The sequence below is a fragment of the Coptis chinensis genome, chromosome 2 (assembly GCF_015680905.1).
Source record: "Coptis chinensis isolate HL-2020 chromosome 2, ASM1568090v1, whole genome shotgun sequence".
Taxonomy (NCBI): Eukaryota; Viridiplantae; Streptophyta; class Magnoliopsida; order Ranunculales; family Ranunculaceae; genus Coptis; species Coptis chinensis.
The window spans coordinates 69,695,375-69,709,976 of NC_141457.1; the positions used below are offsets into that span (position 1 = coordinate 69,695,375).

Genomic DNA, 14,602 nt, shown 5'->3' on the forward strand with positions numbered 1-14,602 from the left:
AGACCAAATAATAGAAAGTGAAGACCCTACACCTGTAGAGGTTCCAATATGGACACCTAGATGGAAAACGGCTAGAGATAAAGCAAAGACTAATAATACTTTATCCCTTCTGCTAAAAATAGCGATAAAACACCATATCCCCAAAGACTAGTTGTGTTTAAAAAGGACGAGAATTTTGATGAGATTAGGGAAGTGTTTAAAAATTTGACTATAAACCTACCTTTTCTAGAAGCTATAAAAAGTATACCTGGACACGCTAAGTTTCAAAAAGAGTTGTGCGCCAAGAAGAGGAAAACCAACATACCCCACAAAGCATTCTTAACTGAACAATATCCCTCTTTATCTGAACATAACGAAATTGTTAAGTACAAGGACCCTAGTCGTCCTACTATACAATGCACCTTAGGTGATACCTTCATAACAACTACTTTATTAGACCTGGGGGCGAGTGTTAACTTACTCCCTTTTTATTTATATAAACAACTAGGTCTAACAAAACTTCAACCAACCAAAATGACTTTGCAGTTAGCCGATCGTTCTATTAAGTATCCCAAGGGTGTAGTTAAAAATATTCTCGTTGAAGTTTAGGATTTTTACTATCCAGCCGACTTTGTTATTCTTGACACGCGAAGTTGCTCATGATTCCATTCCCATCATCTTAGGGTGTCCTTTCTTGGCAACCGCCAATGCCCAAATCAATTGTCGGGATGGCTCAATGACTCTTTCTTTTGGAAATCTTTCGTAGAAGTTAACATGTTTAGACAAAACAGGGGACAACTAGGTTTGCCTGTAGAAGGGAAGTGAAGTCCATTGAGAGTTTTGTACCTCACATTAGTGCGGTTGACACTTTAGTCCCCACACTAGTAGATACCCCTCTTATGGAAGAAGACAAGGATCACAATTTCTACTCCCTAGACGTAGATAACATCAAGGAGGATTTCCTTCGACTCTTTTGCAACCCTTCTTTGCCGCCTCGCGAGTTCTCTCCTATTGACATCTATTCATCTCTTGACGCCATGACGGAAGAAGAATGTTTTGCCCTCTATCCCAGTGATTCTTCTTACCCACCTATTGAGGAATGTCTTGCATATCTTAAGGCCTCTGATGATATAGACCTAAGAACACTAGTTGAACACCATTCACCCACCTCACATCCTCATGTCACTCATTCACCTTCCATCACGAATGTTCCTCGCCCTCTACCTTTTCAAAGAACCATTTAGTTTGTACTTGACCTTGGCGTTTCTCCTATGCTTCATAACTATCTAAAACCAACTGGTGAAGAAGTAACACCTAAGGACAAGCCACCTGACACTTTTTCATTTTTTCCATTTTTTTCTTCTCAAAATTATCCACATCCTACGTATCTTCCACAACCATCAATTTTCTCCGCGTTCATTTTTTCTTGGGCATCCCCCCGTGGGAGGACAAAGAAGAAACTGTATGCTCGATTAGGTTTTAGATCTATAAGGCTTTGCTCTCATTCCACTAAGCTACGTCATAGGAAATCTTGGTGCTTAATTCTGTTTGATGGTGCATTCCATGTTAATTATTTGTGGAAAGACCCACAACTTTTTCGATTGTTGATATATGGTAAGCTGCATTTTAATACATATATATTAGGTAAAGTCTTGAGTATCTGACTATAAAAGACTCATTTTATTCTTCGGTGTACTCCATTCCAATCTTATGTTATGGGAGTGCACCATTAAGGCAATCGGACCCTCCTTTTGGAGTGAGTGGTTGTAAGTGTCGGATGATTAGTCTATGTTTCATGTGACTCACGCATTTATCTCTTGCACTTTTTTGTGGATTGAGTAGTGCTTCTCTATGGAGTGAGTTTCATTTTTATTTCTTTATCGTAATTTTCTTTTGGTTTTCTAAAAATCAAACATATAAAAACTAAATAAAATAAAAACATAAACATATATTAGTAAGTCTAGGGAATCTGACTTTAAAAGACCCAAGTTCGTACAATACCAACTTTCTGGAGTATAGGCCAAACAAAATTTTCAAACTTAAAAAGAGTTTTCCAATTTTGTTTAGGGGTGGCGTATTTTGGTATTCATTTCAAATCATGTTGCCACCCTAAGCCTGTCATGTTTACTCTAGTAGAGTTTGTGTTAGTTGAAATGCGATACCGGTTTAATTGTGCTTCATATTATCATATCATCTTTACAATATTTACATTACAGTGCGCCAATTTTTTCCACGCGTTTCTATGGTAAATTCTTTCCTTATCTCTTTACACTTTGAGGAGAAAGCGTTTGATTGTTTGGGGGTGGGATAGAAACATTTGCAAAAATTAGACACTTTTAGGATGTAAAATTACGACTTTTATTTATAAAATGTTAAAAATTATAAAAATTAGTTAGTTACATAATTTAATTGTGCTATTGAATTGTTTCATGAACCCCCTTCTCCCAAATTATTTGGGGGTGGTATAGAAACACGATGTAAATGTTAAGCACATATTAGGTTGTATATTACGTATTATTTGTCTTAAAAATAATAAAAATAAAAATAAAAATAAAAATAAAAAGTTTATGCTATACACTTAGGAATATTGGTATTGTTTCTTTCTCTATGCTTTTAATAATCTAGAAGTCTCACGTAGCTTTTGCATTAGAATAGTTTTTAGAAACTTAGGTTAATATGTAGGTAATAATCTTTGCATCTATCTATAAATATATTACATGAGTATCTATGATTGTTTGGCAGTAAGTTTTTGAAATCTAGGCTAGAGTACTTAGTCTACAAATCCTGTGAGAATATAGCCTAAAGCCTTATATGAGTGAAACATTTGAGAAATGACACAAGGGAGAAGTATATTCCGAATAGAGAAATCACACGTCCACTTGCTTGACCACTATACCATGTCCTAAGAGAGAATTTAGGCCCCTTTTTGGATCGATATAGCTAGAAATTCTGACCTAAGTATATTTTCCGCTAGTCGCCCCACTGAGCCTTTCATTAGCCTTTCCATAAACCACAATTCTTTTATCCTGTTACAAAAACAAAACAAAATATATATAAAAAAAAAATCAACCTACCCATTTTATAATAAGTCTGAGAATAGGATGAGTGAAGAAAAGAGAAGATAAAAACCTGTGTAAACAAAAATTAGTTAGTTGCTTCAGAAAAGAAAAAGAAAAGAAGTTTCCATCCAAAGAAAAGAAAAGAAAAAAAAAATAGAAAAAAAATAAAAACTCGAAAAATAGAATAAAATGAGTCGAAAAGCCAAAAGAAAAAGGCTAAGGATGGAAACAAAGTGTAGAAGCAAAAGAACAAGGTTTTCTTTAGTTACGTAATATGAAGACCCTATTATCTCAGACTTGTCTTTTTGAATATCCGTTTCCTTCATTCTTAAACCATCTCTTAATCCCCACAACACCTAATAAAGACCTCTAGCTCAATTAGGAATAGGTTAGTGGGATAGTAAGTGGCAGATGTGTTTGATCAACTTCGGCTTCCTTGTGTGTCATTGAGATTGTAAGGTAAAGTATGCCCACTTTGACACCTGGAGTAGCAAAACTTGAGTGAAAAAAATGAGTGATTTTTGTCTTGACTTTTATGTGAGAACCTACTTAAGGACGCTATTCAAAAGTTTCATAAACGAACCTGTTACTGCATTTCATAGCATTACTCATTGTATATATGTTTATTCGTAGATGATTGATTATTATGCATATATTAGCTTATGTTTTGACATGATTATTCTGTATTCATTGCTAGTGAGATGTATAGATAATTGAGACATAAATAAAGAAACAATAGTTTTATTTCTTAGTCGTTGTAGTATAGATGAAGTTTGTGAGTACCTTCACTGGAAAACTCTCACAAGGCTATAACTCGTCCACTAGGGAATTCCTAGTGGTTTAAGGGCTTGTTGCATATGGTCAATGCAATCGACTCTTTAAACGAGAGTAGATAGAACTCCATTTTTGGTCACTTATTCTAATTTCTCATCTTTGCTTGAGGACAAGCAAAATGCTGTTTGGGGGTGGTTTGATAAGAGCCCAAAACTGTAGTTTTAACCCCTTAACCATCATACTTTTAGACCAATTATATGAGTAATAATTAAGAGTTAATACTGATTACGTGTTTTTATGCATTTCAGGCTTCAAAGTCCATTATGTACAGAAATGTGCCACTTTAGCGAGATAAAGGGGCAAAGGTAGGTTGCTAAGGAGTTCCGTGATTAAAGGCCAAGATTCAAGAAGACAAAGCCTTTGTAAAGCCCGGTCAAAAGCTGAAAAGTCAACGCGGGCAGAAACAACACACAAAGTCAACAGAACTTTCGAAGGCCGTATCTTCGGACTCAGACCTCGGAATTGGGCCTACCTTATGTCAAAATGACCAGCTCGGAAAGAGCTTTCCAATGGTCTAAGCTTTGACCCAATCAAAGGAGCAGAAGTGGATGAAAAGTTTGTTGAAGCAAAATCTAGTTGAAGAGCCCTTTTCGAACTGAAAGAATTGGGTTTTGGGCCCGATTTTCTGGCCCAAAACATGGCTCCAAGCCCATGCATGATTTTTGGATCTGAAAGTATAAAAACAAAAGTTTGACTCTTTGTTAAAGGTAGATAGTTAGGTTAGAAAATAAATTAGGTTAGGAGAAGAAAAGTAGCCATTAAACCTTAGTTCTAGATCTAGTTTTAGATTAATTAATTAGTTTTTATTCTTGCCTTAAATTCAGTATTAAATTATTGTTCTATTAGATTTATAAAGTTAATTACTTATTCCATAATGACATGTTCTTATTATTGTTCTTGTGTTGGGAATGGTAGTATAGAAATTTCACATCAAATCATTACTCTCACCATTGTTCCTTTTGGGTTTGATTAGTTGAATTCAATTTAAGTCTAGACAGTTAAGAGTGGAACGAATCCTTACTCATTATATTGCATGATTATGTTTTGAAAGTAAGAAGAATTGATTTAAACGTAAAAATGGTAGGATTACGTATTAGTGTTGTTAACATTAATATTTTGGATTCTATTATTTTTGCGGTTATCAGAAGATTACAATCACTCCTTGCAAGTCTCTCTAAACTTATTAGATCTCTCTTTACTAATCTCTCATTACAAGCTTTATCTCTTTGCAAGGGTTTTCTCTCAATTTTAGTTTCTCTCAAAATTGGTTTTCTTTCACATATATATTATACTAACATATGAGAGTATTTATAGACTCCCAAGTTCCAATTTAGTTTCCTAAAAGAATTAGAAATTCAAGTCCAATAGGCAACGCCATTTGGTTTCTAAAACGAAACTTCCAATTGGTTTCTAAAACGAAACAAGTTTCCAATACTTCACGAGGTGAGGGACCCAACACATAACATCCCTACAAAATACAATTTAAAAAATAACAGTTGTTCGTAGCCTGTAAAGTTTGTTTCAAGCAATGAAAATGACCATATAAAATGTTTGTGGGTAGTAATTAAATTTTTGTAAAGATTTTAAATTCAATACATCCAAGAAATTAACCATAGTCATAGGCAAAATACTTGTCTAACGTGCCAACGTAGTTGATCATTGTTATCGACTGAAATCTGAACCCGGTCTGAAAATTACCCAGCATGACTAAAGGAATTTATGAGAAATAAAATAAAATAAGAAAAATGATTAATTAAATTCAAAGGAATGTTTGTGCACCCTCAAGAAAAGGACTCCAATGCAACCAACCTTAAACTAATAAATGTCCAAGACAGTAGGGTATAATAGCGAAGGTTCTTCAAGGAGAATAACTAACATAAAAATATAAAAATACGATAGCAATCTATGTCGTAAGGAGTAGAAAAACATTGTTAAGAAAATGAAAAAAAATGGAATCAATCAGTGGGTCTAGACCATTAGACCAATAAATGGTCAAAAGTAAAACATGCAATCGGTGGGGGTCTGTTTGAATAATTTAAAACAATACTGACAATACCATTTTCCCTATCTATTTTTTTTTTTTGGCTAAGTGAACTTGAAAATTTATTAATAAGAACGATAAAAGTTACACAATAGGTGAAGGAGAAAGTAAGATGAGAAAAACAACATAAAAGGGAAAAACCTATATAGAGGGGACTGCATCATTGTAATTGATATGACTTCCCTACTAGGTATATAGATCCTCCATACCATTACCAATCATGTGCACTACCTCTAGTTCACAAACCGAAAATATGCTAAGTGAGGGGATTCCCACTTGAACATCCAAGCTGGGGCCTTCATTCTTTCAAACAGATAGGTCTGGGTAGACGACATTGTAGTCGCTTTGTTTGCTGCAAGATCAACCGAGAAATTGGCTTCTCTCCATGTGGCGGTGAAGATACAATTAACTACCTTTCCCTTAATGTTCTCCCACCTTTGTGTTAGCCACCAAGGAAACTTACCAGTCCCAAAAGCCTTAATCACAGCCGAGGAATCAGACTCTATTAAGATATTTACCCATTCGCGCTCCAAGGCTACTTCTAAAGCTTCCAAAATTGCAAGCACTTCAGCCAAATAATTGGTATTCACACCAATTTTTTCCCACATGACTAATCGGATGTCTCCTTTGTCATCTCTAAAGGTTACACCTATCCTAGCAGAACCAGGATTGCCTTTTGCCGCTCCGTCACAATTTGCTTTCATATAACCAGGTGGGGGGAGGCACCATTTGCATTCTTTGATCAACAGAGCATTATTGGGCTTACAAGGAACATTCCAGTTTTTAATCACTACAAGGTCTCGAACAGAGTTCTTCATCGTACCTTTTGATAAAAAACTTGATTGTTGCACTGAATTTATGATTTGCTTCTGATACCACTTGAAGTTGTTCTTCTTGTCCTAAAAAACAATTAGGTCCCTATGCTTCCATAGAGTAACCATGCCTCTAACTATTGCGGACAACCGAAGGTGCTTAACATAAGAACTACATCGCTTTCCCAGATCCACTGCCTCTTGCATATTTCGAAAGTTTCAACTGAAGGAGAAATGCCCAGCCACCCATTTCCATAAGTTTTTTGCAAAGATACAATGCCAGAGAAGAAGTTCCAGGTCCTCACCATGCGAGCGACATACATAACACCTAGAAACAAGCTTAATTAACCCCCTTTTTTTGAGCTATGTCATCAGTAGCAGCACATTTGTGATGAGCTAGCTTCCAACCAATAGCCGAGGTCCTAGGGTGAATGAACTTGTTCCAAATAGCTTTGTATCAACCAACCTTCGGCATTTTCCGTCTTATCTCATCAAAAGCAGATGAAACTGAGAATTCTCCCTTGAGGTCGGGTTTCCAAATTCTATAATCTGCTCTTTGCAAGTTTAGAGTTGGTAGTTGGATCTCATGCATCCCCACCTGCATAAAAATATTATGAACTGATTGTGGAATAGACTACTGGTCATTTACGATGAGATCACCAACCTTTACTTTGAGACCTTTTAAAGCCTCACGAGGTAGGTGTAACTGATGTTGTAGTGTGTGGGTGCCCAACCATTTGTCCCGCCACAAACTGACCAATCTCCCATCACCAAGGATCCATTTGATTCTCTCCAATTCCTCACCCAAAGCCAATTTAATTCCACCTTCAATAGTAGTGTTGACATGATACCTTATAAAATCACCAGCACGACTGAAGTACTTTTGCTGCATGAAATTAGCAAACTCGTCTTTACCTGTGAGGACTTGCCAAGCAAGTTTCATTAAGAGTGACAAATTCACCTCTCTTAGCCTCACTACACCATAATAGAATATTTGCAACACGCACCTTTTTTGATTTGCAACGGTTATTGACCGTTAGCAAATTGCCAACGTTAAATAAGTGTTGGCAATGTTGTAAAGCGTTGCTTTATTTGGGTAAATTTTCCTGAATTAATTGCTAACGCTTAAAAAGCGTTGGAGGAGTGTTACAAACTAAAAACTTGAAAATTTCGCGAAAGAGGGAAAAAAAATCGCGCTCTATTATTTTGGTCGAAATATAAAACATAACTTTCTTTCTCTCCTCTCGCTCTCTCTCACCGCCGCATTTCAAGAACCCTAAAATTGAAATCTTTTTCCTCAAAATCATCATTTCAATCCAATCCAGTTTTATATTATCATCTCGATCCAATCCTGTTTGCAGACCAATCCAGAGAAAAGCACGAGGTACGTACATTATTGTAAAATTTTATTTGATGATACCTGATTATTCGTGGAAAAAATGGTTAAAAGGTGACAGTTTGACACATTAAAAGGTGACGTTGGAGAACTTTTCAGACATAACCCTCGAGAAAGCACTATTTAGGGAATTTCGAAACATACAAAGAGTTTAGGCGAGGTCAGAGTTCTTGTAAGAAATTCAGCTTTTGATAATTTAGATTACAACCTTATTCATGGTGTTCCTGTGTTAGACATAAATGATTATAATTTATAACCAAATCCTAAATCTAACTAGCAATAACTATCAGTTTGTACATTCGATTATAACCTTATTCATGGACTTCTGCCAACAATTCTTTCTCTGTTACTTTCATCCCCATATATGTCACAGAGTAGTTCCTCTGGTAGAGAACTGTGCTGCCCTCTTGAAATATAAAATCTTTTCTTTGTTTCTTCGTTGGTTTGGAATGTTTTAAGTTTCATACTATGACATGGTTGGGTAGTGTTCCATGATTAGTAGAATAGTAGTAGTAGTAGGAAACTAAGAACAAAAATTTTAGGCTACTAGGGTTTTTGCCCACTTTGAAATATAGTTCCATGATTAGTAGAATAGTAGTAGTAGGAAACTATGAACAAAAATTGTAGGCTACTAGGGTTTTTGCCCACTTTGAAATATAGTATATTACGCTTATTAGATTTTGGTCCAAAAGCTAAAAAACTCATTGAGGGCTTGGCCCAGAGAATAGCATTGAGATGTATTTTAGTTAAGAGTTAAGACTAAGGTTGGATGCGGCATTTAAGTATGCTTAACTGCAACTGGATCGATAAGAGAGTGGCTAAACGCATAACTTTAGAGGTGTGACAAAAACACAATAAAGGGTCCGTACCAATTAACTTTGAGCACATTTTTTTCTTGTTCTGAAGCTCATGGAAGATTATACATGGATTGCAAAGAAAGTAGAGAAAATTGGAAGCTAAGATAAACCCTTTTGCTGCTTCTGACTACTACAGGGCAATTATGTTGGCTTCGATGAGCGGAATTATCAAATGTCGGGTCTGGCTGGTGCGGAAAATATCGGCCGGACTCTGGAAAGATATATCACGATGGCCTGGTTTTTATTCGAAATCCGAGCAATACGGGTAGACGTTTCTAATCTTGGTGATTCTGTTCCCTTTGTCTATATTACTTGCCAGTTCATCGGTGAACCTATTGACTCGCCACAAGAACTTCAAATCATCCTTAACAAGAAGTCTTTCCTCATCCTCATTTTCATCGAAGCTATATAGCAATACCCATTGGGGGACTCAAGAGCTGACTCTTGTCTTTTTCCTCTATCTTCTAACATCATGATTGCACCATTATCGGCTTTAGTAACCCCAGTTCCTTCTTCTGACTATCCAATATTTTCTACAAGAGTACTTGGAGAGGACTCTGGAGCTGACTCTTCTCTGTTTCCAATATTTTCTCCAATCGTGATTGCACCATTATCGACATTCATAATTTCAGTTCTTTCTTCGGATTGTACGAACCTATCAGTAGAACTTAAAGCATTCTCATCATCCAAGATGTTCTCCTCAGAACGGAGACATAAAGGTTCTTGACAAGTCACGTCCTCGGAACTTTGCATCTCTTTGACCACAGCTACTGCAGCATCAGCTGCGTTTGATGTGAGTCCATCATCCAACTTCTTTTTCTGCTGCAATATCCTTCTCTAGCATTCCAGTATGGAAAGATGGTGGGGACTTCGGCATTGTCGATTCTTCAGCTCATTTTGAACTCCAACTTAGTGGGAACCTTCGTTTAACTAACGGTTCAGGTAGCCTCGTTTGGGAATCTAGAACGTCAAATAAAGGCATTTCTAATGGAACACTTGATGGCTCAGGTAACTTGTCTTTGAGAAATGAGTCAGTCACCATTTGGTCTAGTTTTGACAATCCAACTGATACCATTTTACCCGGACAGAATTTCACTACTTCGAAAAGTTTGCAATCCGGGTGGTGGTTTTGGTTCGGTTTAGAAATTGGTCGACAAAAAAAATTTATTGTTGTGATGATTAGTTTTGAGGACTTGTTTTCTTGGTTAATGAACACTTGGTGTTAGTATTCATTAGTTCATATTCTAATTTTAAATGATATTTAGATGTTATTTAGATTTTTATGAGTACCCATATGTTTCAAAGTGTGAACTGACTTTGATTAGGTGGAAAGCTTGTTTACCAGACGACTAAGAAGAGGGCTAGTGGACCTAAGTGCCCTGTTACTGGAAAGAGAATCCAAGGGGTATGTTTTGTTGTTTAAAGGTTATTATGTCTTTGATTTATAAAGAATATATATGCATATGGGTTATTGTTTGATTTGATCAACTTTTCATTGAAATTGATAAGATATATTGCATTTCATAGAGCTTGATTAGGATGGCTAAGTTAAATAGTCTTGTGCATTATCTTTGTGTTTGCTTTGTTTGGAATTTACATACTGGGAAATGTGTATATGGTTTGTGTAGAGAGTATATATTTTCAGTGAAAGCTATTTGATGCATCAAGGTCTCTTTTTTCAATAAAAGTGTCATATAGTCATGTAGGGGAAGAAAATTTATTTTCAGATTATCTACATAACAAGTTAGAAACAGGTGAAGTAATTGTATATGTAGCATTGTTGTTAGAAAATGAAGCATGCTAGGTTTTTGTGTAAATAGGTTTGTTGCAGGGTTCCATAATGAAATCTCCTTGCTTAAACGATGGTGTAAACAAATTATGCCATTACAAGAGGCCACCATATCTAGAGTAGCAATATCGCCATTGTCATCCTCACAATGGTCAATCTACTTGTCACTACTATCACAATAGCATGGTAAATCTAAATTTACGGACTCAAGTTTTTCATCGATTTACCACAGTTTGGCGTTGTTGATCAGTATTGATAGCTCTTTGTTGCTTGAAGTTTTCTTATGTTCAGTGGTGAAATAGTGATGAAGTATATGTGGTTGCTTAGATAGATATGTCGATTGAGGGTTTGACGGCGGTGCCTGCCTAAGGTGGTAGTATAGCCCAATGTTACGGCAGATTAAATTAATTTTTCTTTGTTAGTATTCTTTGTAAATGGTGTGCTACTGGTAAGCTTTCGTATAATTTGCTAAGGTGAAGTCAAGTATTCTCATGCATGGTAGACTAAAAGATCTGTATTCTACATGTTTAATATTACTACTTGAATTCACTTTGTGCTACTTGCTTTAATTAAAGGAGAACTAGGATTGTAGATCAATGTATACTTGTTCTATGTATCCCTAGGAGTTAATTGGTAGTGCACACACCAATTAAGTAGTTAGTTAATTCTATTTATAGCTATTCCTTTAATATCATAGACTTAGCTAGAATTTCGAGAATACTAGTGCTGCTTGCTACCTAGGCCAGCTGCGCTGGACCGACTTAGAGCGTACTTTTGATGTAGTTGGAGTCAAGTTTAGGATTCAACGACTTACACAAAAGCCTTAGTGCTCTGTGTCTATATTCAAGGTTTGATTGTGTATTATGTTGCATCAAATTGATAGATTACACAATGTGCTTGTTCAATCCCCCACATGTCTAATTTTGCAGAATGTCTCGGCCAATTCACAAAGAGTGGATGAATGAATTGGACAGATTTGGAGATGTGTACAAACAAGGGGTGGCTGATTTCATTCAATTTGCGACTGTGAATAACCGCGGCTCGACCACGTGTCCTTGTCCTTGTAGAGAATGTCGAAATGGAAAAAGCTTTGTGTTTGGTACAATCTCTAGACATTTGATTAGGTACGGGATGGATAAGAATTATCGTGTATGGGTTTTACATGGTGAGAACCCATGTACGGATCCGGTGGTGGAGCCAGTGATTGAAGAAGAAAACACCGAGGCTAAAGGGCTTGGGATGGGAAATTTTGTTGATGCTTCTTATGGAGTGCATGAAGTAGTTGCAGGTGATTTGAATGAGGATGAAGAAAATCATATGGGGGATTTTGAACCACCACCTGTTCTTGAACCTGATTTGGGGAAGAGGTACGACGAATACAAGAAAATGGCAGAACAAAAGCTATACCCTTCATGTGAGGCTCCCATTACTACACTTTCAGCAATTGTTGAACTTCATAACTTGAAGAAGAAATATGGTTAGTCAGGAACTACTGTGTCTGCACTTTTGTCCCTTTTGAGGATATGGTTCCCAGAAGGAATCACTTTGCCATCAAAGTACCCTGTAATGAAAGCAATGTTGAAAGATCTAGGAATGAAAGCTACAAGTATCGATGCATGTGAGAACAATTGTATGTTATACTGGAAAGATGATGCTAAGTTAACAGAATGTCGTCAGTGTAAAGCACCCAGATACAAAGTGAAAGAAGGAAAGATGGGTAAGAAAGAAACAAAAGAGCCGAATAAAGTTTTGAGACATTTTCCCTTGATTCTAAGGCTCAAGAGGTTGTACACTATCCTATGGATAGAGAATGAAACGACATGGCACGACCAAGCTACACCTTCTTGGGATCATATGCGACATCCCATCGACTCAATCCAGTGGAAAACATGTAAAAAGAGTTGGCCTGATTTTGCTCAGGAAGGGCGTAATGTTTGGCTTGGAATTGCAACTGATGGTTTCAATCCCCGTGGAATACAATCCACTAGCTATAGTTGTTGGCCTGTTTACTTGGTACCTTATAATCTCCCCCCTTCTTTATGTATGAAACTAGAGTTCCAAATGATGTGTTTGCTGATACCTGGGCGGAAGGCACCGGGTCAAGATATCGACGTTTTTCTTCAGCCATTGTATGAGGAGTTGGAACAGTTGTGGAAGGAAGGGGTGCTGGCTTATGACATGCATAAAAAACAGTATTTTACCTTGAGAGCTATGCTACTGTGGGGGTATTCATGATTTTCCTGCTTTGGGAAACTAGCGGGCTGCATAACACATGGTTACAAAGCAAGTCCGATTTGTTCAGATAACACTCAATCGATATATCTTGAGCATGCAAAGAAGATTGTTTACACAAACTATCGCCCCTTTATTCCGTTGGGTCACCACTTTCGGTCAGGCAAATACTTGAGACTTAAGACTGAAGAGTTGAACATTGCTCCACTAAGGTTAAGTGGAGAAAAAGTTATGCAGCAGGTGAGTCATATCAAGTATAAGCCGGGTAAAATCCCAACAGGTAGCAAAAGAAGCACATCTGATGTGAATTTGGATGATAGTGTAGATGATGATGATGTTCAAGTTACAGAGGCTTGGTATAAAAGGTCTATTTTTTGGGATATGCCCTATTGACCCACTCATAAATCCCAACATGTTGTTAATGTGATGTATACTGAGAAAAATGTTGCGGAACATCTACTAAATTACATCCTAGACAAGAAAGACAAGTCAAAGGATACAGTAGGTGCGCGAGAAGATATGGGAAAGATGCGAATTCATAGTGGTCAGTGGATGCAATCAGACCCAGTCACAGGGAAACCAATAAAACCGAAGGCTCCATTTGTCTTAACTAAAGACGAGAAGTTTCATTTGTCAAGGGGAATTATTCTATTTAGGGAGGTGAAATTTCATAGTTTCATTTGTAATAGGATTCGAGTGTTGTTTAATTTTGTATATTGTGATGAAGGACAAATAGAATTTGTATGATTGGTTAAGGGGGTTACTCTATTTATGGAGTCAAAATATCATAGTTATTTGTAATTGGACTCGTTTATTATGTAATTATGGGTAGTTCCTTACTAGCTTTGGTGTATGTGATTATTTAAGAGCGTTCCTTAGGTCTTTGCTAACCTAACCTATGTTATGCAGTTATTATTCTTTTGAGAAGATAAAAAAAAATGTTACTACTCATGTTGGTATTAATTTTACTGAGACCGATATAGATATATTTTTGACAAAGATATAACAAATTTTTGAACTAATGGGTATAATGTTATTGTGTTATCTAAGATTTTTATTGAGGAAAACTGGACTGTTAATGATAGATTTGGAGAAGAGAGTGTACCGTCTTTGTAGCTGATCAGTGATCACTACTCCCGTAGAAATTTTTATTTTGCCTTACGCCTTTTCACCATTTCCGAACCTTCACCGACTTTTTTTTCAGTATCAATTCTTCGATTTAATTGGCAGGTAAACCAGCTTTTACAAAGAAACAAGCAGATCTGTTCTTCCCACTAGATTTTGCTGATGACTTCCCAGTGGCAATCCAAGTAACTTTTTAAGTGGTAATTCTTGTACGTGGTTTTGGTATTTGATGCAATTATTAAATCGTTAGTGTTTCTCTCTTGCAGATATCCCACAAGTATGGTTTGATATATGTGATCACAAAACTTGGACTTCTATTTGTTTATGATTTGGAGACTACTACCGCAGTTTATAGAAATAGAATCAGTCCGGATCCTATATTTTTGACATCGAGGAGGCATCATCGATTAGGAGGATTCTATCGTTAATCGGCGAGGGCAGTGTTACTTGCCACTGCTAATCCAGGCAACAATAGTGC

General features: G+C 36.6%; 1 protein-coding gene and 1 pseudogene across 1 annotated transcript; one reads left to right on the forward strand and one right to left on the reverse strand.

Moving 5' to 3' along the window:
* Nucleotides 1-6,146: 6,146 nt before the first annotated feature.
* Nucleotides 6,147-6,731, reverse strand: LOC147517463 (uncharacterized). The gene has a single exon (XM_086593604.1). It carries the CDS (start codon nucleotides 6,729-6,731, stop codon nucleotides 6,147-6,149), a length of 585 nt encoding a protein of 194 aa, XP_086449730.1.
* Nucleotides 6,732-11,697: 4,966 nt separating this feature from the next.
* On the forward strand, nucleotides 11,698-13,002 carry LOC147517464 (uncharacterized; annotated as a pseudogene).
* The last annotated feature ends 1,600 nt before the right edge of the window (nucleotides 13,003-14,602 follow it).